General features: G+C 49.3%; 3 protein-coding genes across 11 annotated transcripts; 1 reads left to right on the forward strand and 2 right to left on the reverse strand.

Annotated features, from left to right (window-relative positions):
* Positions 1–684: 684 nt before the first annotated feature.
* NFYA (nuclear transcription factor Y subunit alpha) lies at positions 685–15,641 on the reverse strand. 8 transcript variants are annotated; one of them, XM_058855658.1, is made up of 10 exons: positions 15,486–15,641; positions 13,124–13,211; positions 11,378–11,464; positions 9,182–9,328; positions 7,760–7,891; positions 7,023–7,128; positions 6,434–6,600; positions 5,213–5,386; positions 4,721–4,822; positions 685–3,940 (listed from the first exon to the last, which is right to left on the reverse strand). In XM_058855658.1, the coding sequence occupies exons 2-10, from the start codon at positions 13,196–13,198 to the stop codon at positions 3,887–3,889; spliced, it is 1,044 nt and encodes a 347-aa protein (XP_058711641.1). In that variant the 5' UTR covers positions 13,199–13,211; positions 15,486–15,641; the 3' UTR covers positions 685–3,886. The 8 variants fall into 8 exon arrangements, with proteins under 8 accessions (XP_058711641.1, XP_058711639.1, XP_058711633.1 ...); XM_058855656.1 differs by lacking the exon at positions 7,760–7,891 and having other exon boundaries at positions 6,434–6,582; positions 15,486–15,639; XM_058855650.1 differs by lacking the exon at positions 7,760–7,891 and having other exon boundaries at positions 15,486–15,639.
* Positions 15,642–15,873: 232 nt separating this feature from the next.
* Positions 15,874–20,115, forward strand: OARD1 (O-acyl-ADP-ribose deacylase 1). 2 transcript variants are annotated; one of them, XM_058855665.1, is made up of 6 exons: positions 15,874–16,015; positions 16,454–16,518; positions 17,135–17,279; positions 17,386–17,444; positions 18,161–18,273; positions 18,535–20,115. In XM_058855665.1, the coding sequence occupies exons 2-6, from the start codon at positions 16,486–16,488 to the stop codon at positions 18,635–18,637; spliced, it is 453 nt and encodes a 150-aa protein (XP_058711648.1). In that variant the 5' UTR covers positions 15,874–16,015; positions 16,454–16,485; the 3' UTR covers positions 18,638–20,115. The 2 variants fall into 2 exon arrangements, with proteins under 2 accessions (XP_058711648.1, XP_058711647.1); XM_058855664.1 differs by lacking the exon at positions 15,874–16,015 and adding an exon at positions 16,022–16,160.
* A 175-nt stretch (positions 20,116–20,290) lies between these two features.
* APOBEC2 (apolipoprotein B mRNA editing enzyme catalytic subunit 2) lies at positions 20,291–25,112 on the reverse strand. The gene is made up of 3 exons (XM_058855661.1): positions 24,753–25,112; positions 21,040–21,587; positions 20,291–20,636 (listed from the first exon to the last, which is right to left on the reverse strand). The coding sequence occupies exons 1-2, from the start codon at positions 24,875–24,877 to the stop codon at positions 21,047–21,049; spliced, it is 666 nt and encodes a 221-aa protein (XP_058711644.1). The 5' UTR covers positions 24,878–25,112; the 3' UTR covers positions 20,291–20,636; positions 21,040–21,046.
* Positions 25,113–25,402: the final 290 nt, after the last annotated feature.

Genomic DNA, 25,402 nt, shown 5'->3' on the forward strand with positions numbered 1-25,402 from the left:
AGGCCTCTCCCCACACGCCGCCATCTTGAGGCACCGCCTCATCCCTGAGACAGAACCACGGGCCAGGATGGAGGGTCCCGCTCCCAGAGAAGCCCCAGACCAGGAGCTCCTCTGAGGGGACACCCCGGTGTTCCTCAGTCCCCTCAGCACCCACAGCCCAGCCCTGGGGCCACAGGAGCAGCACCCAAAGGCAGTGATATGGCGGGATGGGGCTGAGGGGTGCCAAAATGGCCGCACTGGCCCCACAGGGCACGGAGTGAGGGCAGGGCTGGCCGGCCATGCTGGGGATGAGGACAGGGGGTGAGGACAGGGGGTGAGGACAGGGCTGTCCAGCCATGCTGGGGGTGAGGACAGGGGGTGAGGACAGGGCTGTTTGGCCATGCTGGGGGTGGGAACAGGGGATGAGGACAGGGCTGTCCAGCCATGCTGGGGGTGAGGACAGGGGGTGAGAACAAGGGGTGAGGACAGGGCTGTCTGGCCATGCTGGGGGTGAAGACAGGGCCTGTTTGGCCTCTTTTGGGGCATGGGGGTGCAGGGGTTTTGTTTGGCCACACCAGGTCAGGGCAGGGCTGTCCGGCCATACCAGGCTCCAGACAGGGCTGCCCGGCCACCCCAGGGCAGGGCAGGGCAGGAGCTGCCCACCCCACACCCCATCACAACATCCCAACACAGAGCAAAAGCTTCTCAGTTTATAAATTTTATTAGCTGGAGAGTGTACACAGTACTTACAATTGCATCTATTAAAGACCAAAATACACTTGAAAAAATGCATCATATAAAAAAAATTAAAAACTCTGAACTATGTACAAACTTTGCCTGACATTACGTTAAGCTCAAGGCCCCCCTATGCCCCTTCACAAAGAAAAGTTTATTTTTCCTCTCTTTTTAACATGCAGGGCCTTAAAGTTGTTTAGCATCACTTAAGGACCATTTTTTTTCCAAATCCTGTTCTTTACACTCCTATAAATCTGGGTTTTGATGGGTTTGATGCTTCACTGCTCTGGGTCAATCAAACACATTTCTCCCCAAGCCTCTTTCATCTTCACCCACTCTTTTACTCACTCCTAAAGTGGAGTTTTTGCTCAAGTATAGCCAATCTACAAAGAATTCCAATTTAATTACTGGGGAAGTTTGAACTGGACATGTCTCCAATTTTAACAGATTTCCCAGGAAAAGAAAGCAGATATTTTGGTACCATGGTGTTGACTGCTGGCTCCAAACTCACCAAATAAACACAACTTTCAGCAGTGATACACAGAACACAAAACAAATAAAAATATGACAGAAGCACTCAGGCTTTCACATCACTATTTAAAATATTAACAATAAGACTTCCTAGAACACAAATCTGTATTTCTTCACACGCAACCTACAACAGCGGATCAGAGAACTTAGATATGAAGGGATATTGGGACAAAGTTTACAAGTTCTTTAAGAAAAGTAATTACTCATTTAAAAAAAAATTAAACAAAATCTATGTCATAGCAATAATCTTACTTCCTGAACTTCCAGCTCTCAAAAAGGTGTTTCAGGACAGAGATTTATCATCAACTGAAGAGCAAAAAACATCATCAAGAGGCTCTTACTCCAGCACACAAATATTCCACCAACAAAATGTAGAGATGCTCCAAAAAATAACAAAAATAATTTACAGAAATGCTGCAAATCCAACTAAAATCCCGTAAGGAGAGCTGCACGTTCCTGAAATGGGGGAGGAAATGCTGCATGAGGGTTTCAGGAGCCAACAGAGGAAAACCAGCACCGTGCTGGAACTGGGCAAGGATTTAAGGCAGAAGCAACCAGAGCCCTGGCGATGCCATCGATGTTAAAAATGCCCTTGAAATCAGGAGGAAAAAAATCCTAATTAAGAATTGTGAGCAGTGTTCCAGATTATTGGTCTAACTTGGGAGAAAAGCTGAAAGAAAGGTTTATTTGCCTGCCAGGAGCCAGGCCAGCTCCTCCTGCAGGTGTCTCTGAGTGTCCTGCCCAGCTCCAGCCGTGGGGAGGGACACGGAACCAGAATTCACACCAAGGAGATGAGCTGCATTTAGAGACCCAGCTGCCAATTCCAAACCCCTTCTGCAGCTCCTCCTTGTCCTTCCACTGCTTCCACAAGGCATCCTTAAACCTGGACAGGGCTCCCTCTTCATCCAGGATTGCCCGCTCACAGCAAGGATCCAACATTTCTCCTCCCTCATCTCCCTCTTATACTCTCAGGTTTAGTATTTTTCTTTCATCCAAAGGAAATAGAATTTTCCAGGCTCTGTTCTTTTATATCCTCCCAGTCTTCTACAATTTGCTATCTGTCCTCCACTTTGTCTTTAGCCATAAGCTTCCCGTAAGTAAATGGGAAAACATGGGAGGGAAGAAATATAATTTTCAAGCTGCCTTTTTTTGCCACTTGAAATCAGCATTCACTGAATTTAACCCAGTCTCATCCATCCTTGGCTGCATTTCCTCAAAAACTCCTCATTCTTCAGCTTCACTTGGCCAGGTTCACATTCACCTAGCAACATTCCCAACCCCAAACCTCACTGCTGTGATCCAGTCCGAACTACAGGACACAAAAATGAGAAAATCTGACTCCAGCAAGTAGATGATTCCCAGAGCAGCCGTGTAACTCATCAAGGTGGGAGGGGACAGGAGTGAAATGGGGAGAAATCACCTGTTAATTGCTTTGAAGTACTGCTCCCATCACCAAAATTCAAATTATAATAGAGCAGGCTTAGAATCTAAATTAAAGCTCTGTTGATATGCTCTGCCCAAAGCCAGCTGTAGATCACGGAAAAATCCTATTTTTTAAATAAGTATTGCTCCTTTACTAAGTGCCACTTTTGTTTTGTTTTTTAGAGCTTAATTTATAAAAAGCATGAAAGGTTCATCAGTATCTGCCTTCATCTGCTGAGTCCTTCAGGTACCTCAGGTTGAGCTGCCTCAGCTGCTGCTGTCCTGAATCATCCCTCACTCTGGAATTGTAGAAGTGATTTAGGCATCAGAAACTCCACCCCAACAATGGACAAGTGCTGCCACTCTGACACTGCGGGCTCCACGTCTCTTGGAGGAACCATGGTCTTCACTGGCAGGTGAGAAAGAAGATTTAAAAAACAAAAACAGCAAAAAAAATATCCTTTGGAAGAGATTCACTTGAAAGTTTCAATCCTTTTTATACTCGGATCCAGTTTTCTTCCAAAGCAACAAGTACTGGCAATGAACATCCAAACCCACCCAGAGACTGATTTACTGACCCAATCCCCCCCACATCTCCCTCTCCCACCCCACTTGCAACAGAGACACAACACATCAAGTCCTGCAGTAATCTTGACTATTTCTAGCATTGATTGGATGGCTGATCCTTTCCCAGAGAAGAGCTTCTTTACACATTTACAAGGTGGAATTGAAAAGAATCCCCTTCAGTTTCTGCCAGGGTCTGAAGTGCAACAGCAGGGCCCAGCTCAGGGAAAACCAAGTCCAAAGGGGTGAGGAGTGGATGGAATACCAAATCTCTGCTGGACAAACACAGGCCTGTGGTGCAGCCACTCAGGGCTGGCTGCAGGAGCTGGAATCTGTTCCTGGACAGGGCTGAGCTGCACCAGCCACGGAGCTTGAGGTGGGAAAATGAAGGAAAACCAAAGGGATGAGCGCTCAGACTCCAAATTCCCTGTGTGGGATGGATCAGGAGAGGGCACCAAGGAAGTCTGAAAGGTTCTTTTTGTAGAGGTAAAACCTCAAGCACATCCTCAACACGTGGTGCTTGCTCTGTGGAAAAGGACAGGCTGTGGCATGGAGATTGTCCCACTCCAGGATTCACTGGACACTCTGGGCAGGCAGGACAGGCTGGCAGGAGGGATGGGAATTCCCTTCAGGTGTTTTTCCCTGGAAGCAGGGGTTAGGAGACCCTGATCATCTGTGTCATCGCTTCTTCGTTGGTTTGACTTGGATCCTGTGGACACAAAAGGTAGGAAATTCCACAATTTTCCATGAAGCAAAGAGAACCACACACAGCTATCAAGAGCAGACCCTCCTGCACTTCCCTTGATCTCCAAAAATGTCCTATTTTTCCTGGGTTTTACATAAAAATCCTAGTGCCTCCCAGGAATTTGTTGTTTCTGGTATTTAGGAAGACTTAAGACTGGTCCAATATTTAGGAATGATTTTAGTTCAAAATAAGAAACACTCCCTGAAGGCACAGGACTGCTCTAAAGCACTGAGAAACCACAGAACCTGCTCATTCTACTCCATTGTGTCCATTCCTTTAAAAAATACCTTGCACTTCTTATGCAAATCAAGATGCAGCTAAGAATCTGATACTCCCATTTTTTAATTTTCCATCAGATTTAAGATAAGGTGTCCCTACCTTTAAATTCATGTCCTGAAAGAACACCCCAGTACCCAACAGAAAGGCTGTTTTACAAATACAGAATATTGGTGTGCATTTATCCTAGGAACTACAAAGTGAACACACTTCTATCCACATTATTGTCATTTAATTCCTCAGGGCAAACATCCCTTGCTCTCCACAAGCAGTGACAGGAGGTTTTATTCCCAATGCTTGGAATAAATTTAAAGGCAGGGAGGGATGAGGGGTCAGCAGTAGAGAAAATCGGAGCCAGGGAGGGACAAGGGTCAGCAGCCAAGCCCAAAACCACAAACAAAGCAGCACAGGCACCTCTGATGTGTGTCCTGAAGGGCTGAAAGGGGATTTTCCCCAAACCCCACTCACCTGCATGTGAGGGCTGTCCTTTTCCTTGGGGGAGAAGAAGCGGCCCCCCTCTCCCCGTTTCCTGGCCATGGCGTGCCGGTGCCGGGACTCGTGCAGGTATTTCTGCAGTGAGGGAAGGAGCAGTTGAGGGAGCAGCCTCACCTCTTCCCAGTCACTGCTTTCCCAGGGGAAATTCCCATCCCCTGCCCCACAGACCCCCAGTCACTGCCTCTCCAAGGGAAATTCCCAGTCCCCATCCATCCCCTGCCCCACAGACACCATGCTGTCAGTGCATGCTCACACACAGCTCCAGACACTCCCAAAAACACCCAAAGGAAGCAGAATTATCCTTAAGGGACTTAAAAAATTTACTCTGATGTAGCTCATGAACAACAACAAAAACATTGTAAAACTGAGGAACACCAAGATTCTAATCCTCATTTTCCAGCCCAGGTGGGATTCTGTGCCTTTCTCACAGAGCAAGCCTGTGTTAGATCCTGGTTTTATTCTCACCCTTCTCTCTTTGGGGATTTTTCCCTCTGCTTCCAGCTTGGCCCGTGCCTGCCTCCTCTTCAGGATGCGGTGGTACTGCTTGGCATTGACATAGAGGGGCTCCTCTTCCAGCATCTCTGCTCCAGGCAAAGGGATCCTCTGGATGGCTGGGACGGAGCCAGCTCCAGGCACCATCTGTACAGAGAACCTGGGTTTAGTTCTTGCAGCTCAGCACACAAACTGAACAGAAAAATGGCATTCAAAGCCCCACTATTGAAACAGAAATTGGGTTTTGCTCAAGTAATGCAGCTACTTAAATGAAAAGGAGCAATAAAGGTGTTCTCAAACTGCAGAACCAATTAAAACAAATCAATTCCTTATCAGTCCTGCTGGGTTTTCCTGATGAAGGTAAAATTTCAATACAATTTCTTGACTGTTGCTGCTTCTTGGACAATTAAACAAACAGGACATGGCCCATGCTTCCCTTTATTTTGGGTTATCTCTTATTTCAATTAGTTCATTTCAGAGCATCTCTAAGCCAAAACTGCAGAGCTGCTGACCTCTAGTGGGGACCAACAACATTCAAGAGCCTCACACTACAATGAAATAGGAATTGGCAGGAAAAACCTCTAGAAGCAATGGAAACAAATCCTAAGGGATACTCAAGAAAACCAGAAGTGACTCAGTCTATTTAAACCTTTGCTCATCAGCTCACAGCTCAGTTTGCATTTCAGTTTCTAGATTTCTGAGCTGCTGTGGGAGAGACAGAGTCCACAGCAAAGACCACAGCAGGATCCAGGCCTTTGAAACTGAAAATTTGTATTATTTAAACTTTGAACTAATGGAACTTACAGAGAGGACTGACCACAGTATCTGAATCTCAGACAGGAGTTTATCAGAGAACCAGGGAGTCACCGGATGGTTTGGGTTGGATCTTAAGGATCATCCAATTCCAACCTTCTACCATGGGCAGGGACACCTTCCACTATCCCAGGGTGCTCCAGCCTGGCCTTGAACACTTCCAGGGATGGAGCAACCACAGTTTCTCTGAGCACCTCGTGCCAGGGCAACCCCACCCTCCAGGGAGGAATTCCTTCCCAATATCCCACCCAACCCTGCCCTCCTTCAACTTAAAGCCATTCCCACTATCCTATCCCTACCCCTGTGAAAACCCCACTAGATTTGAGTACAAACACCTTGAAGCCCAGCCTCCAGAGGCAGCAGTGGGAGTTTCACACCTACCATGACCATTCCCCCTGAATTGACCACGTTCCCAGCCACTGGCAGTGTCACCGTGACCGTCCCCTGGCCACTGCTGGTGGTGTTGGTGTTGGCTCCTGTTTGGACAATCTGGGCTCCAGCCAGGCTGGCTGCAGGAATGGTGATCATGCCTGTAACAGGGACTGTAACTTTAAGGAAGTAGAACACAAAAGGAAAGAAAAAAAAGAAAGGAAAAAAAAAAAAAAGAGAAAAAAAAAAAAGAAACAAAAACATGCACACAAAAAGAAGGGAACAGCATTAGTCCCACTTCTGTGTTTTACTCATTCATCCTTCCAAAACATGCAGCGAGTCAGGAAAGTGTTGAAGTGAGGGATTAAATTCCATCAGAATTCCTGGTTTTTGCATTTGTAACCTCACTGTGAGTAACCACGTACTCTTGAGGTGGAAAATCAAAATTAAGGGGTTTTATTCTACCAGCCCTTGCCAGAGACAAAGAGATTTTCTGGTTCTGGGGTAAGAACCCTGGAGTGAATTCCTGCAGAGCACACAAACACCTCAATAAATAAAAAGCCTCCCAGAGAGATGCCCTGGCTCCTCCCAACCCTCCTACCTTGCTGCAGGATGGTGCCATCAGCATTCACGGGCTGGTACACGATGGTCTGGCCCTCAGCAGCCTGGGCAACCTGCTGGCCTTGCACTGCTATCTGCTGCTGGGTCTAAACAAAACAAAGAGCACAAAAACGTTACAAACTGCCTCTTTTTTCCAGTGTTTACAATTCCTGAATGAACACATGGTGCTTGAGGTGTTCCAGGCTTTTATTTCTGTTGCCTCATTAGCAGCAGTAAGAAATAGGCTGGAGCACAGAGCAAATACCTGGAGATCAAACACCTGAAGCACATGTAAGATGCTTTTTCCAACAGTTCAATAATGAAAAAAAAACCAAATTCTAGGTTTCCTGTCTCACTATGAAGATGTGAAAGAACTGCTCTGCTCCGAAATTTAATTTTGGCCCTAACCAAAAGCATCAGCAGAAACCCCAGGTGTGACTGGACTACTGCACACAATGGCCCAAGTATGGAATTAGCAATGCTTCATGTTTTCAAAATTCAACAAAGACAAAAACAACCACGAACCAATAAAATACAGAAACACGATGGAGAAAAACATGCAATCTAATTTTTCTGCCCCAGAGTCATGTATGAAACACTACAAAAACATGACACTTGTTCTCAAGTTCTCCTCAATATTAATAATTCCTTTTTTTTTACTTAACCACATCTTAAGTAATTTGCCAAGTTTCTTTTCCTGTTCCTCTGCAGAAAAGCCTTTCATGCTGGTGCAGTTACCTGTGTCTGGCCAGCAGTAACTGCAGTCTGGGGCTGCTGTATAATGATCTGCTGGGTCTGGCCCTGCTGCCCCTGTACCTGCACAGCCTGCCCACCTTGAATCTGAATCTGACCTGGCTGGACCAACTGAATCTGTGGAAGAAAGAGTCAGAAAGGAACATTAACTATGCCTCTGATTTCTCCCTCCTCGGCCTCAGCATGACCAAGTCATCTCTGAGGGTGATTTACTGTTGCACAGAAAAAGGAAGCAGAGACTCTTCTCTTTTTCCAGTTGAAAATGAGGAGTTTTAATGGATTGCTCCCTGTGACACAGCCACACAGGGCAGAGGGACCAGCGTGCTGTGTCACTGCTCCAGCAGCTCTGCACTGCTTACACAATAAATCACTCAGGAGAAATCAATTATTCACATCCACTGGGAACAAATAGTCAGGTGGAAGAGGAGGACTAAGATTTAAGACATCTGTGGGGTGTTAATTATCCAGCACTCAGAAGTACTTCTGGGATATATCAAGTTGTCCTCAGCTTTGCAGAGTCTCTCCACCACTGTGGAACATTCTTAGATTAAAGAAGAAGAGCTGGAATATGGTTTGAAGTTTGTGTTTAAAAATACAGTTATGGATTTTCCTCCACCAACCAGACTGAGAAGAACCTCATACAAATTACAGTGGTTTTCAACAAAGGAAATTTCAAATAAACCTCTCAAAACACCAAGACATCATTTGCCTTCCTGGACTGTGCTGGGTTCCTAAATCCCATCCTAAATCATCAGGACACTTTCATTATGCCATGGTTACAGTTCTTCCTTTTGCTTTTGAGGAGCACTTCAACCACCTCCTAAAATTTACCAACTGTCTTTTAAACAGGTTATTACATCCAAAACAGTCCATTTTCTACACCTCCTTCACTACTGCCTTCTGTGAAACAGGGATGTTTAAACTCCCCTTCAGCCATCACATATTAGAGGGACTCAAGCACAAGTTACTTGCCAAGTTTTCTTAAATCATTTTTTTTTTTAAATCCTCTTTCTGAGCCATAAATTGAACAGGCACCAGATCCCCAAACTACATTGCAAGGGCCAGATAAAATACCCCAACAAACAAAAATCCTGCTCTAGGGGAAGGTATCCCTGCCCATGGCAGGGGGGTGCAACTGGATGAGCTTTAAGATCTCATCCAACCCAAATCATTCCACAACAGAAAAACCCAAACCAGCCCGGCTGTGTTTTAGCATTGACCTAAAAGGTTCACACCAGGCCATAAAACATAAAAACCGAGTTCATAAAGGACTTTCAGTCATTCCCACCATGCCATAGCCACCAAGCACCACCTCTGCCTGGTTTTGGGGTGCTGAGCAGAGCCCTGGGTGGCAGTGGCAGCATCCCAGAGCGTGCCCAGGCAGTGCAGTGCCCCGGGGTGTCTCACCTGCTGCAGCCCCTGCGTGCCGGACACGGGCACCTGCATGATGGTCTGGCCCTGGCCCCCGGGCACGGCCTGCACCATGATGGGCTGGCCCGTGGAGGTGATGAGCTGGCCCCCGCTCACCTGCACCATCAGCGGCTGCCCCTGCACCTGCCAACAACAAGGCAACAATGAAAACCCCGCCAGAGCAGCCCCAGAGCTCACCTGTGGCACTGTGGGGGCAGAGGAACTGGGAAACTGGCACAGAGCTGCTCCAGCTCTGGGTTCCGGATGTGCTATGGATTTAATGAATTATCTGCTTCTCTTGCAGTCTAGTTGTTATAAAGCATGAAAACCACATTTTCCAGCCACAAGAAGAACCTTCATGCACAGCCCAAGAGCAAAGTGGGATAAAAAACTTCAGTATTCACCTCACGATTACTGGTTTTTAATTGAGGTTCCTATCAGAGCCCTGTTCTGAGGTGGCTTCAGCTCCCTCCAATTTAATGCTTACAGCATTCCCATCTCCAGACTGACACAGAGCATGGGATGTGCTGAGAGAAACTCTCCATGGTTATCGAGGGAAATTTTAACTGGAGCAACACAAAATGGAGTTCAGGGAGGAAAAGTCAAAGTGCATGAGCAGCAGCCACTTCTGGGCCCAAAAAGGCTTAGACTATAAATATAAATAAATATAAAGTGTGAGGGTGGGGAGGCCCTGGCACAGGTTGCCCAGAGAAGCTGTGGCTGCCTCTGGATCCCTGGAAGTGTCCAAGGACAGGCTGGACAAGGCTTGGAGCACCCTGGGATAGGGGAAGGTGTTGGGGCTGGAACCAGGTCAGCTTTAAGGTCCCTTTCCACCCAAACCAGTCTGGGATTCTGTGGTGACTTTGGCCTGAGGATCTCTGGACTCTTGGACCTGGTATCTCTCCGGTCACTGGGAAAAAGGCCCACGAGAAGAACAAGAGGAAAACCTCTCTGTTTGTACCCCCTCACCTGCCAAGTGCCCAGATTCCCCAAACACATCTTGAAAAATGCTCTACATTCAAGGCCTAAATACAAAATGAGTCTCATGAACTCGGGAATCACAAAACCTGATTTGTTTAGGAACAAGAGCATCGCAATGTGGTAAAGCCACTGAGTTCCTGGGTTTCAGAGGGGTGAGGAGCCACATCCTGCCCTGGCAATTTGAGTTTCCAGGTCCCCACTCTGTCCCTCAGCCTGTCCGTGTCCCATCCAAAGCCCTCAGCCTCTGGGCTGGATCACACAGAGAGGAGCATGCTCAGGTCAGCACAGGGAAGCACAGGCAGCAGCACAATATTCAAGAAGCAGAAAGGAAAACAAGACATTTCAGGATTTTTGTTAATGAATTAGAGCAAGGCAAAATAGAAAAAAAAAGAAAAATGGTAGGGAGAACATAAAAACAACCAGAGGCCCCAGTGAGCCCAGCAATCCAAGTCACGCAGCATTTGAGATTTGAACTCTGAACATAAAAAATGCTGTGTTAATTCTGCACCTGGCAGGGCCATTCCAGCCCCTTGGAACCACCCTGCTCTGAAGAATTACAAACAAAACCAGAATACTGAGTGCCCACGGTCTGTCAACTGCTCTACAAAGGGCTCCTGGAAAGCCTGGGTGAGTTAAGGAAGTGGAGGCTGCAAGAGAGGAAATACTTCACACTGAAACCAATTTCTTTCCCAACTGGGATGTACTTGCTGTTTGGATTCACATGGCTCCTGGGTTTCCCTGTGTTGTTCACAGGTAAATAAGGAATTGGATCTCTCAGTGCCACAGAGGCCAATGTTGTCCCCAGGTGCCCTTTCAGTCACAGGTGAGAAGGTTCCACTGTCCAATCTCAGGCTCTGGCACCACCTATGTCTGTCTCATGCAGTGAAGGCAGAGCCCTCCTCAGGAAGGAGCTCAGAACCCTCCTTTCCTTGGAATTACAGGAAATCTTTTGGGTTTATCCCAACTGTTATTTCCTCATTTTGGTGTTTTTAACTTTGAAATCGCATCAAACCACAATTCCCTTCCAGAATTCCTGGCATGCACCTGGGAACAGCTCCAATCCCATGGCAAACCCTACAGGCAGCACCCAGCAGAGATTCCTGCTCCACATCCCCCTACTCCTCCTGGAAACCCTGGGAAAACACAGCATTAGATATGTGGTGCTGGGGAGGGTCATGCAGTGCTCAGAAACACAATCAGAGAGGTCACCACTACCTGGAGGGTCTGGACTTGCTGGCCTGAGGCCGATGCCACCTGGGCCTCAGTCTGCAGCTGGACAGCTGTGACACCTCCCTGCTGCTGGGAACAGGAACAGGGAGAGCTTGAAACATGGAAATGCACAACACACTGCTGGGACAGGGGGTGGGGTTCATACACACTGCTCCAGGAACACAAGGAATGGGAATTTCGGCAAACCTAAGGATGGAGTTCCCTGGAACTGCATGTGGCACTGCCAGGCTTCAACATCCCAACACACAGGGAACAGGGGGATCATTTGGTAGGATTTCAAGCTCAGTTTCAGGGTTTTAGTTTTGAAGTTTCAGGCTTCAATATCCCAACTCACAGGGAACAGCAGGGAAAATGTTGCAGGATTTCAAGCTCAGTTTCAGGGTTTTAGTCTGCTCACTGCCCAGGTTTGGCACTGTGAAGGGCTCCAGATTTTGGGTGCACTGGATTGTCCCAACAAAATCTTTTCTGCAGCAGTCTGAGCTCATCTCTGCCACCCTTGTGTTGGTGTCTGCCCACCAGTGACCCTGAGGGACAGTCTGGAGAGGCTGCAGGAGCAGTCAGAGCTAAAAGTCTTTTCTATCTTTAGTCTCTTTGCTAAGAATCCCAAAATACTCCCAGTAACTGTGTTAGCATGGGGAGATGAAGGACAGCTCCCTCCCAAGTGCTGCAACAGCCTGGTAAAAACAACTTATTTTAGCAAAATGTTTCATGTCAGACATAGGCTTTAAGAAGTTGTACTGAAAATGAAAGCCAAGAGATGGTTTTATCTCCTTTTCACCTAGAAAATGTCAATAAACCAACTACATCCTTGGTTATCTGCTGCAAACAGTTATTTCAGATAATCCTGAATATAAAATGTTTTAATCTCAAGTGCAATCTTGTTCTGGCTGATAAAGTCAGCTCCAGCTAAACCCAGTGGAAGGATCTGGTCCCTGCTGAGGCCAAAGCAAAGCAGATCATCCTGAAAACATCATCCAGTGGCTCAGCCCTTTGCATGGCAAACCACCAAACCCACCGTGAACTACAACAGAAGATGCAACAAAAAATTCAGCAGCAGCTGAGAAAACATCCCCAAATCTGAACAGGAAAAACTTAACAGCCAAAATCAGTAAGGCCTCAAAATTCAGCCCTGATATTTTGCACATTGAAACATGAACTTCTTTGTGGGATGGATGAGTTCATCCAAAGCTACATGGTTGGTTTAATTCCTGTTCTGTGTGTTTGATTTGCTCCACCTGTTCTTCTGAAACAAAGAATCTCTAGAAATGTTCATTTGATAAAGCTGGAGGAAACCTCTGTGGGCTTGAACAAAACCTATTTCAACTTGGGGGGAATTCTTCTTGTGAACAATTGATTGTTTCGGTTAATATTCTGTTTCCTTCATTTTCAGAGATGTGTTAATATACTTTTATATGTCTTTATATTTTACTTTCCCCATGTCACTACAATTTTGCAAACTCACTGCTACACTGAAATTTGGTCACTTGGACATCTGCAATTTAATTTTAATTTTATATGAATTTCTATATTTATATAAAATTTTATAAATTTTATTTTTAAAATACAGTAAGTGCATTTTAAAAGACCACATTTAGTCTGACTTCCAGGCAGGTGCCATCAGTGCCCAGGTGACAGAAGTCAGGTGAACAGGTACCCAGGAGGATCCAGATTGTGCTGCTGTGCCCCTCTGAGGGGTGCAAAGGGCTCCCACATTCCCACATTCCGTACCTGCTGCTGGATCTGCCCTGCCTGCACCACGATCTGCTCTGTGGAGCTGCTGCTGTTGGTCGTGTACTGCTCCATGGTGCCTCAGCCCCTGCAAGACAAACAAAAATCAGGTGATCTGCTGTCCCCTGAGCGGGAGTTCCCTTTGTACCCCAGCTGCTGCCAAGCCAAGCAAACCAGGAGCTGCCCCAGGGCAGAGCTCTCCCAGAGTTGCACCATATCAGCAATAAACAGAGGCACTTCAGGCACATCCAACCTGAGTGAGCAGCAAAACCACCTCAATTCTGTCCCAGATTTCATGGACTCCACCAGTTCTCTGAGTCTGCACCTCCTGGCCTCCAGCCAGGTGCCCACACAGGGGAATGTCTGCTGGAAAACCTCAGGAAATGCAACCTTTAGGTGTGAAACTGAACTGCACTTCCAAGAATTCAGCAGAGCTGTGAAGGCTTCTCTCCTTCCCCCACTACACACCACGCTCTCCTCATTTTTCTTCCCTCCCCTCCTGGAATGGTTTGGGTGAGAAGGGACATTAAAGCTCACCCAGTGCCACCCCCTGCTGTGGGTAGGGACACCTTCCACCATCCCAGATTGCTCCCACCTGGCCTTGGACACTTCCAGGGATCCACACAGCCCCTAACCCAGGGCCTCCCCACCCCTTCAGGGAGGAATTTTTTCTCTAAAGAGGTATTTACATACTCAAATATATCCTTCATGCATTTTGGGAACCACCAGCAGATTTCCCAGCACCTCCATCCTCTCGCTGCCTCTCATTCCTTGGCCCTTTCCCTGCACACATCAACACCACCGTGCTGAAATGAAAACACCATTTCCCTGCCACTGCTTCTCTCCTCACTGGCCCAACAACAGCAGAATTATTACTGTAGTGAGGAGCTTGATTTATGCCACGACTGAAACAAGTTCCTGCTACACTGCTGGAAGAAAACACAGCCTGGAACTTTAATTTTCCATGTCTAAAGCAACAAAACCTCCGGCTCTCTCAATTTTTCAAGGAATGCTGACAGGATTAAGTCACAGACTCTCTGTACCCGTTGCTGTGGTTACTGCTGCTGTTTGAGCTCCATCCTTTGCCCATTTCCTGACACTTCTTCATAGCCAGAATAAAAGAAGATAAATATTCTTTCTGAAAATGCTGCTGTCAGGGTCTCATTTCAATTTCACACTGGATACTTCATTTCTGCCTTAAATTAAAATCTTTAATTAAAACATTAACAGCTGTGTAATCCCAACACTCTACAGCAGCTGCCCAAAGTTCTGGACAAGGTTTTACCAGTTCTAAATCCTCATCATCCAAGGGATTATCTCATCCCCTTCATTAAACACAGAGTAGTCAAGTTAAATATTAAAGATCAGGGATCAATCAATGGCAGAGAATGGCAGCTCCTCCCCCAGTGAGCTCATGGGCAGCTCCTCCTCACCGGGAATGCTCTGGGAACGACGGAGTGCTCCAGTTCCAGCAGCAGATATTTATATAGACATGATGTATATATATATATATATATTAAAACTATACTGAGTGGTACGGGATTCTTTAGGACCATCGAACTCCTGGCCTTACACAGGACAGCTCCAAAAACATATAGAGATTTATATATATACATATAAAATACGCGTAATTTATCTTTATACAAATATAGCTGCACCAGGAACACTTTCCTCATCAACCAACCCACACCAAGAGCAAACGAGTGGCATGAACAGTCCGAGAGCTCCAGAGTACCACTTTAACCGAGTCACGGAGCTCCGGAACGGGCAGAGCCGCTGCGGTTCCCGTGGGATCCCCGCGCTCCAAACACCGCGGAGCCGCACGCCCACACCCGGAGCGGGATTTAACCGGGCAGCGCGGAGGGGGCGGTCTGAGCACGACACGTGGAGCCCAGCTTTAGCTCCCGACTGCGTGCGGGAGCCAGGGATGGCCCGGGGCTGTCGTTTCAGTGCGGGAAGCCGCGGCCCGGGGGTCTCTCGGTGTGCTCGAGCCCCCGGCTGCCCCAAGGGCCGGCCCTGCTGCCGGAGCACCGCGTGCCCGGACACATCTGGGGAGGCAGCACCGCGCACACCGGGACGGGACGGGGCAGCCCGGCCCCCTCCGCCAGCGAGGAGGCTCCCGGGCAGGGCGGGGCGCTGCGGGCCCCGCCGGGGGAAGAAGCCAGGCCCCGCTGCGGCGCTCGGCCCCGCGCCCCCGGCCCGGCCGTGGAGTTCCCGAGCCCCGCTACTCGCAGCCCCGCTCGGCCCCGCTCGCCCCGCGGCCCCAGCCCGGCCCGGCCCCGGTTCCCCCCTCAGCCCCTGAGTGGCCGCGGCCCCGCCAATCCCGGCGCGCGGGGGCTCCATATTGGCCGCTCGCGCTCACCGTGCCGCGCTGCCCGGTCCGCGCCCCGCGCTGATTGGCTCCGCCGCGGGGCCCCGAAGCCCAATCAGCGCCCGCACTCGCCCGCCGCGCAAAATGGCGCCCAACCGCGGACAAAGGGGGCGAGGGGCGGGGCCCCGCCCGGCCTCGGCCGCCCAACCGCGCGCCTCGCCCTGCCCGGCTCCGCTGCGCCTGCGCGGGGGCCGTGGCGCGCACGCGCCGGCAGAGCCCCGCCCACCCGCAGGCTCCGCCCTTTCCCGGAATGTTCTGGGCCGGGACCATGGAGCGGGTCCGCCCGCCCGCGCGGGGCGGCCGCCATGTTGTGCGGGGCGGGACCGCCATGTTGTGTGTGGCGATACCGCCATGTCGCGTACGGCCATACCGCCGTGTTGTGTGCGGCCATAGCGCCGTGTTGTGTGGGGCGATACCGCCGTGTGGGCTGAGAACGATCCGCCAAGTCCCCGCGAGGCGGAGCGGCTGAGGCAGTATCGCCAATGTCTCCCTGAGGCGGAGCCGCCGTGCCGGCTGAGGCGGTACCGTGTGCCCGTGAGGCGGGGCCGTGCGGGCCGAGGCGGGGCCGCCCTTGCGGCTCGGCCGGAGCGATGTGGGCGGCGCTGGGCAGGCTCGGCGTGGCGCAGGCCGTGGGCCCGGCCCGGTTGATCGTTGTGCGCCCCGCGGGTGCGGCGGCCGAGTGGCCCTGAGGGGTGGGAGGGGGAGGAGGAGGGTGGCGATAATGGTGAGGAGGAGGAGGAGGGCGGCAGCCTGGGGGTGCTCACTGTGCGGTGACCCAGGGCTGGGGCCTCCTCTCGGAGCGGCACAGCGGGACCTGTTCAGGGGTGCCGGCATCTTCAGGAGTGTTATAGTTGTCCTCCTGCTGTCATAGATCAATTAGGCTTACCCCCGCCCTTTTTAGCACATTCTTACTGCCTACCTTGAGGTTCCTAATAATTGTTTTTCTTTCATTTTTCCAGCCGCAGGAGCCTTCTCCATACCTCACGTTACCATGGCCACCCACTTCTCCAAGGATCAGGAGAGAGTGCGTAGGAAATGGGTTACATGGGATATTATTGTTTGTACAAAGAGACCTTCCCCTCATTACACAGCCCTGACAGCACGGCACTGGCTGTATCCTGCAGCGGTTGGGAGCAAAGTGGCTGCCAGTGCTGAATTCCATGTGCTTTTTGTGGTGCAGCAGCACAGAGCTCACCTGCCTGCCTGAGCTCCTCGATACTGGTACAGCTGGAGGGGTTTCACTAATCCAGCTGTGCTCTCTGTCACATAATTACCCTTTTAAGCTTTGATTTTGTAAGATTACCTGCTGAGCTGGCAGGTGATGCTCATAAATGATCTTGTTGAGACGGTGTAGTGGGTTTACAATTCTCTGTAGTGGGTTTGTAATTCTCTGTATTGGGTTTGTAATTCTGTGAGTGTGGGTTGTAATGCTGTGAATTTGGTTTGTAATTCTGTCTATGAGGTTTGTAATTCCACGTTTGGGGTTTGTTATTCCCTCCCTTGGGTCCGTAGCCCGTGCCAGCTCAAACACTTGTGCCCTGCACAGCAAACTCAAGCCTTACCCTATTGCTGCCCAGTCACCAGAGCCCTGTGTGCCCAGGTGTGCTGTCTGAGGAGGTTTTGTTGTCCCTGCTCTGCAGATCAGGTGTGTGAAGGGGGACCTGTTCTCGTGCCCGGGCACAGATGCCCTGGCTCACTGCATCAGCGAGGATTGCCGCATGGGCGCCGGCATCGCCGTGCTCTTCAAGAAGAAGTTTGGAGGCGTCCAGGAGCTCCTGGATCAAAGTGAGTGGTGCCTGAAGGAGCTCCTTGTTCCAGCAGGGAGAGTGTTGGAGCTGCTTGGCGTTATGGAGTGTGGCTGTTTTTAAAACACCTGATTTTTGTGCTTTAGAGAAGAAGACGGGGGAGGTGGCGGTTCTGCAGAGGGACGAGCGGTACATTTACTACCTGGTAAGGGCTGCAGTGGCACTGGGACACCTCCCTGGAGCTAAACTGTGTCACATATCAGGCATTAATAGCTGTGGGGGTTATGTTCATGGAATCAGGGAATCACAGAATGGTTTGGGTGGGAAGGGACCTTAAAGCTCATCCTGAGCAGGGACACCTTCCCCAGTCCCAGGGTTCTCCAAGCCCCGTCCAGTCTGATCTTGGACACTTCCAGGGATGAGACAGACACAGCTGCTCTGGGCACCCTGTGCCAGGGCTTCACCACCCTCACAGGGAACAATTCCTTCCAAATACCCCATCAAACCCTGGCCTCGGTAATGTGAAGCCATTCCTGTTTTCCTGTCCCTCCAGGGCCCTTGTAAATCGTCTCTGTCTTGCTGGCTCCCTTTGGGCACTCGGAGGGAGTTTCTGGAATGTTCCTCTCAATAAGAGATGTGTCCTCAAACATTGGTGGTGAGGAGCAGCCAAGCTGTTCTGTGCATCTGCATTTCACCTTTACATGGACAGAACTGGCTGCTAAACTAGAGTGTTTCAAGGTGTGAAACACTGTGTTAGTGTGAAACTGTCTTAGTTCTTTGCTCAGGTCTTTCCACAGAGGCAAGTCTGGGTGTAGAGTTTTGGGATATCACGGAATGTGTGTTCTGTAACAGTATTTATAGTAGAGAGAAGTTTGCAGGGGTCATGCCCAAGGCACACTGAGCTTTTTTATTTTGCTGTAGATCACAAAGCAGAAGGTTTCTCACAAGCCCACGTATGAGAGCATGCAGAAGAGTTTGGAAGCCATGAAAGCTCACTGCTTGAATAACGGAGTCACCGACATCTCCATGCCCAGGTGAGGGGCTCAGGAGCTGGAATGCCAAAGCTTGGGTGTTTAATTTCCAGAAGGATGTCTGAGGGACAGTCCCCTGCTGTAAAATAAGAATTCAAGCATCCACCTCTATCCAACTCTTCTGTTAAATTGGACAAATCTAATTTGCATTTCCCTGTGCATTTGAGTTGTTTCTTTGTTCTCCCTGTGTGGGTTTATGGGGAGCTGAGGCAGGGCCACCTTGGGCACAAGGCCCCACAGACCTTTTGGTGCTTTATCTTGCAGGATTGGATGTGGACTCGATGGCCTGCAGTGGGAAAAGGTGTCAGCAATCCTTGAGGAAGTATTTGAGAACACTGACATCAAGATCACAGTTTACAGCCTGTGAGCAGAACAAAGATCCCCATTTCCCCCATATTTGGGAGCAGAACCTGTGAACTAAGGGGGGACCTGTGTGGGGAGCACGTTCTGCATTCGGGTGTCACTCACTTGTGCGACAGCGACAGGGGCTTCCAGCAGCAACAAGCCCCGGAGAAGTTCATTTGGGCTGTTAATTAGCAGGAGGCAGCGGCGCTGTGAAAACCCTCGTGGAGCTCCCAGTGTGTCCCTGCAGCCACCAGGTGTCACTGGGGCTCCACGCAGCGAAACGGAGCCGCTGCCTCGTGAGGCCTCGGGGTTTCTGTTTGGGTTGGTGCTGATGAGCTGCCGCAGGCAGCGCTGGCACCTCTGCTTTGTTCTGTTTGCCGTGTCCTGCCTGGCACTCGGGTCACTTCCCTGTTCGCACGGGTGGAACGGTTTCATTTCTCCCTTCCGGCCACAAATGGGGTTTGCTGGGGTTGTGCTCACTCAGGATCATGCTGTGGTGTTAAATAAACGGTGCCCTGCTGTTGGGTTGGTACCTGTGGCTGTTCTGGGGACAGGCTGGGATTGCAGGTGAGGAAATACACCTGTTGGCTGTGTTTTATACATCAGCTCTATAATTTGTAGGGTGCAGAGCTCTGTTTGGTGAGGATCCAAACAGGCTGATGTGCTCTAAAAACTCACAGGATGGAGTTTAAGGTGGGATTTTCCCATTTCTTTGTTTGTTGCATTTGTAGTCCAGGTGTTACACAAAGGTTGGTGTTTGTCACCCAAAACAAAAGCAAATCAGTACCACCCCTGGTTCCTGAGATCCACGGGAAGCTCCTTATTCTGGAAGAGTTTGTTCCAGAACTGAGGAACTGCCAGAGACATGTCCTTCATGTTTGGTTTCCCACCCTCCCACAGTAACAGATCCTTTGGACTTCTCTCATTCTGAATGCCCAGGAAAGTGACAGGTGTGTTGAAAAAATATAAAAATGGGATGTAAGAGTTGGAAATTTTGTAGCATGGCAGGGTTCCCAATTGGATTTCCTTGGGAAGGGACTGGGTTGCTCAGTTCTGTGTGGCTTTTTTCTGCTACAAATCCTGTTTGTCTTTAAGATCTCCCTGTTCCTTGCCCATATTTTGTAAACCTGTTTGGTGGGGAATTGCTGTAGCTGGGAAAAACAACCTTGGATAAAGAGGAATTTGGAGCAATGAGCTGATCCAGAACAGGCATTGAGGCTGCTCATGGATTCAGTCCTTCCCCTTATTTGTGTCTGGGTTTTTGTTCTGGTTCCTTACTCATGGCATCCCCGTGAGCTTTGTTTTACATGGAAAATGATCCTGCTCTCCAACACTTGTGTGTACTCTGGAAATTCTTTTGGCATTTAGTTCTCCCTTCCCAGCTACAAAATATTCCCTGTGTGGCCGTCCTGGGATGTCCTTGAACTCAGACTTGTCAGGTTCAATTTAGGACTTCTTGCAAGTAGAGAAGAAGGAATAAACAGTGCTTTGGCTTTTGCAGTGGCTTCCCATTTTATTTCACTTTGCTTTTCCCAGGTTTATATCCCAAACATCATTGTTGATACCGAGTTCTCGGGCTCTATCATGATTTGGAAGAGAGCTGTTGGCCCTGAATTAAATCACAGCTCTGACTATTGAGGAGAACAGAGGGAAAAAACTTCTTTTTCACCTTAAACCCCTTTCTTTGCCCCTTTCTAATTCATTTATCTAACCAGCAGCTGTGTTCTAAGATCTTTTCCCATTAAATATTCCCAGACTGTGATCCCACAGCCTGCCTGTGGATCACTGCCATCCCTTTCACCACAGCTTGGGTTTGTTTGGGGCAGGGAGGGGGAGGAACAAAAAACACCCAAAAAATCCCGAACACCAGAGGTCTGTGTTGTGTGTGTGTGTGTTCAGAGTCCCACAGGGCCTTGTCTCCCACAGGCTGGTTCTCCATCCTGCTGGAATCAAAGCTTTGGGAAGCAGGACTGTTTCAGGTGTCCAGGTCTGTCACATCTCTTCATGGATCCTTTCTGATCCTGGGGAGGGAAAAAGAGACATCCTAGAGACTCACAGGTGACCCTGCAGTACCCCATAGAAAAGGGAATTCTGCAACAACTGGGATTTCCTTTAATGGTGTTTTTTAGTGTTAGACTTTGAGGTGTGAGTAGAATCCCCTTCAGTCAGCACTCCTCTCCCTGTTGTCCTGAACATCATCCCTGTGGGGAACAGGGAGGTGTTCTGGTGGCCCTGGAACCTTTTTATTCTTTATTCCTGGAGGAGAAGACAGAAAAGCACTAAATCCCTTGAGGGTGTGCTGTGGGTGAGCCCCTGGAAAGGGGAAACCACTGCCTGGAATTGTTTGGAATGTTCAACTGACATTAAGAGAAATTGGAACCCAGATTAAAGAGAGGAGAGTTAATGAGTGAGCCCCTCACTCACCTGAGCCTCAGTGCAAGATCTCAGCCAGCTTCTCCTCGTAGTACTGGAAATTCTCCTGAATATCCTCCCAGGGCACGAAAGACTTGGCCTCCTCCCCTTCCTCCTGCTCCACAAAGTTCTTCCAGACATACTCAAAGTCTTGAGGCTTCATAATCCTCAGCTTGCAGCCCGCCTCCTTCATGCTCCTGAGGGCGGCCTGCATCTCGGGCTCTTCCCACATGAAGAGCCTGCCCACCATGATGGTGAGGCGCAGCCCCTTGTTCTTGCGCAGGGCCTCGCAGATCCTCTGGGCGCAGGTGACGCAGGGGCTGGAGGACACGTACCAGGTGACGTCGTGGCGGGTGCCCGCCTGGCACGTGGGCAGGATGGTGTTGAAAAAAGCCATCTCGGCGTGGGCGGCCGCGTGCTCGTCCTCCAGGTACCCGCGGCTCGTCACCGGCTCCTTGCCCTGCGTCTCCACCACGTAGCACAGGAAGGTTTTGTTCCTGCCCGAGCTGTATTCCACGTTCCTGAACTGGAATTTGAAGAAGATGGCCGGGAGGCGTTCCCTGGGAACACAGCAGAGAGGAGGCTCAGAGGCAGATTTAGGTAAGAGTCACCCCTGTGTGGGACTGCAGACAAATCACTGCATCTCCCTGGATTTCTCTGTGTTCCAAGGTTTGGGTTATAAAGTATCTGGGATCAAATCTGGCCTTGCTGTGAAAATGTGGATTTCCTGCTGGACTCCCTACTGATAAACTCCACTTCACCTACTCTTTTAATTTACTGTCCACATCTTCCCTTCTGTGACTCCAAGATCACCTCGTGATGGAACATCTCATGGAATGGCTCTGGAGGTGGGAAGGGAAAGGGATGTAAAAGAGTGGGAAAAATGCACGTGCTTCCAAGAACAAGGCTTTTCCTGCTTGGTGTCCTGGATAATGAGTGCTTCTTTGGCTAAGGATTCTTTAATTAATGTTTTTTTGAAGGACAGACACGAGACACCCATTCCTGAGCAATGTCTGCAATGAGTGGTTTCACAGTAACATCAGGTTTTTAAATACATCAGAGGCACAGGGAATTTCATCCCTGATTTAACTCTCTGACAGCAAAGGGGTCACAGCAGTGACGAGGTTGGCTCTGGGTTTTCATGGAACAGCTGAAGCAGCAGCAACCTGCTCCAGGATGGATTGACTCAGGCTGGATTGACTGGGAGTTGCATTTAGCCAGCCCTTCCAGATGGATTTTATTGCTTATCCTGGCATGTGCCTGAGCTTAGCTGGGATGTTCACCTCGATTCTGCTCCCAGCCATTTGGAATCTGCATTAGTTCAATTAATAACGTTCCAATGAGAGCCCATTCCAATGCCTGGCAAGCCCTTCCATGTAGAAATTCCCTCTGATGTCCTCCCCTGGCACCATTTGAGGCCATTTCCCCTCATCCTGTTGTCTGGGAGAAGAGGCTGATCCCCACCTGGCTCCAGCCTCCTGTCAGGGGCATGTGGAAAGTTAAAATGTTTATGGGAATAGTTTAAAAACTATTCACTCAATTCCCCAATATTCTCAACATAAACCCCTGTTCTGACACCAGGCTGGGGTGACACAGCTCACCCTGAGGATAGGAAAGGTGAAAATTGAAACCTTCCCTGAAAAGCATCATTAAAGGGCATTTTTAGGGATTTCTAAATGCTCCAACCTGACTCATCAGTTTTCCCTGGGCAGCAAAGTGATAGATCATATTGAGACAAAAAAAAAATTGCAGTTTTGAGGCAGAATCTTCAGTCTGGGATTGAAGTTGCTGAAATCAGGTGGGCTGGAGAAAATCACAGCTACCCAGTGTGACCCTGGCATTGTCACACAGGAGAGAAGGAAAACATATGGATTATCTAAGAGAGTAACAAGGAATTATTCCTACAAGGAGCCTCATTTACACCTGGGGAAAGTGGAAATAAAGCAGGAAATGCTCCCAGATTGGGATTACAGGCTGTGTTCAGCCAAAAAAAAAAAAAAGGGATAATATTCTTAAAAAGAATAATTGGCTTCCCAGTGATTCCTGGAAGCCAGACTCATCCCAGAGCTGTAAGCAGCAGAGGGAAAACTTGGCTGGGAGTCCTGAGATGCCCTTAATCCGAGGGCTAAAACTGAAATGCGACATAATTGGGTTTAAGTGCTTCTTCCCTGGCTGTAGTTGCATTTCCTCATCACTCCCTTAACTGCCTTGATTAGCTGGGAATTTGAAAATCATTGGAAAAATCCACGTGGTGATCCCAGGTCAAGGCCTGGCCTGATCTCCTGCTGTCCTCCTTAAAATGAAAGTAAAAAAAATCCCTGTGGTTTCTGTACCTCTTTGGGGGTCCTTTAGGATTTCTGCTTCACTTCCTCACTCTCCCCTTTGCAGGGTGGAAAATCCTGTCAAATCCTGGAGCAGCCGTGGCATTCCAGTAAATGATTTAATTGCAGGATGGTGCTAAGGGAGTTTTTCAGCCATGGTTAACCCAGGGCCTGGGGCTTAGCAGGGAAGTTTGGACATCCTGCTCAGTCCCTCAGCATTTCTAACTGCAGGCTGAGTGCTCCAAGGCTGGAAAACCTGATTTCCTCATTAAAATTCATTTTAGGACATGTCTTAAGTGTTCAGTACTTGGTCCAGCGGTTTATATCCACAATTTTTGGTGCCTTAGCTCCATTCCTAGCAGAGGGATGTTCTTTCCTTAAAAACCACTGCCAATCATTTATTTCTATGATTATGTGTGACAGAGACCACCCCAAGAAGGGATATTTTTCACAGCAGTTACATTTTGAGAAGGAAATGGAGATTTTTCGTCCCCTTGGCAGGAATGGAACCCAATTTTTGAGTCCGGCCTCACTCATCCTGGTCAGAACAAGCAGCCAAATTTCACCTGCAGAGCCCATGGCACAGGCAGAAGGATTCCAGGGGATATTTTGGAGGCCTGAGCTTTACTTTTAAGTAGCTGGAAGAAATCCTGAGTTTGGTTTATTTGCTGGGACACTCCTTTGGTGACTGGGAAATGTGAGGGGAGAAGGATTTATCCTGCTGCTCCTACAGGGAGTGTTTGTGAGCGCTTGGAGGGAGCAGACACCAAGGGTTTTTCCTCCTTGCAGCTGTCAATTATGGCTGAGAGTTCAGCTTCCACCAGATCCCTGTGATATCCTGCTTTTCCAAAGGCCAGGCTCCCTGCTGCCCTGCTGCCTTCAAAACTGCCTCTTGTTTTGGAGCCTTTCTGCAAGTTGGGCTTTTTCCTTTCTTTATGAAAGTCAGGTTCCAGCTGTGGCTGTGGAGCTCTTGAAAATGTGAACCTTTAGGTCTCTTGAAAAATCTGTCCCTCAGGCCCATCAAGCCAATCAGCCATAGCAGGGGTGTTTTTCCTGATCCACAGGTGGAGAAACTCTCAGACAAGAGCCATTGATCACAGCAAGAAATCAATACCGTGCTCTCATCAAAGCCAACACCTCCATCCCCATCCCATCAGTGGGGCTGGAAGGGAACCAGCACTGCAGAAACTGTTCCTATAAAACAAGTGCACTTCTGTGCCTGCCTGCTGGGAGTCCATCCTCTAAAAGTCAGCAAAATTTAAAACAAAACCCCACAATAAATCCAAACCATTTCAGACTCTTCAGAATCTCACCAGCAGAAGATGCTGCTTGTGTTGCCCGACCTAAAAGCTGAGAGAGCTCTCTGAACTCCCCCAATTCCATATTTAAATTCCAGTCTCTTACCCTGTCACAATCTCAAAGGGTGGCAGGTCCTCCCTCTTCACCTTCTTCTTCATCCCCTCGCCCTCCTCGGCATTGTCAGGTTCCCCGTTCTGGGCATTGCTGGGCTCCTCCTGCTTCTCTGCCATCTTCCCCAGGACAGTGGGACCGAGCCGTGGCCACTGGGAGAGAGAAAGAACAATTTCTGAGAGCTCTGGGAGCCGAGGGAGGAGGGAAAACAGAGCTGGGAGTTCCTGCCCCAGGCACAGTTGTCAGGAACTAAATATGGAACAAAGCGGCGGCGGCAGGGGCTGGACAGGGTTGGGTGACCCAGGGCTCTCGGGTGTCACCTCCTTCCCCTGCTCCCTCCAGCTCCTTTCAGCGGTCCCTCTTGCTCCCCTTTTAATTTCAAACCAAGCGACAGCTTCGCAGTGGGCGGGATGAGCCCATAATTTTCCCTGATGGAAAATCCTGGAAGCTCGAGTGGGTATTTATCCCCTGGGGTGACAGGCGGCTGGCACAGGGCGCCTCACAGCCTTCTCCCTCCTCTGCCAGTGGATTCCATGGCTGACCTTGAAGGACCAGCTCAGCCTGGCCTGGCTCAGGCAAGAAGGGAAGAAGTCGTGGCCGTTTTGCTGGAAAATCCCTGGGTTTGGTGTGTTTGGCTTCCTGGA

The sequence above is a fragment of the Poecile atricapillus genome, chromosome 23, assembly GCF_030490865.1.
Source record: "Poecile atricapillus isolate bPoeAtr1 chromosome 23, bPoeAtr1.hap1, whole genome shotgun sequence".
In the NCBI taxonomy this organism is placed as follows: Eukaryota; Metazoa; Chordata; class Aves; order Passeriformes; family Paridae; genus Poecile; species Poecile atricapillus.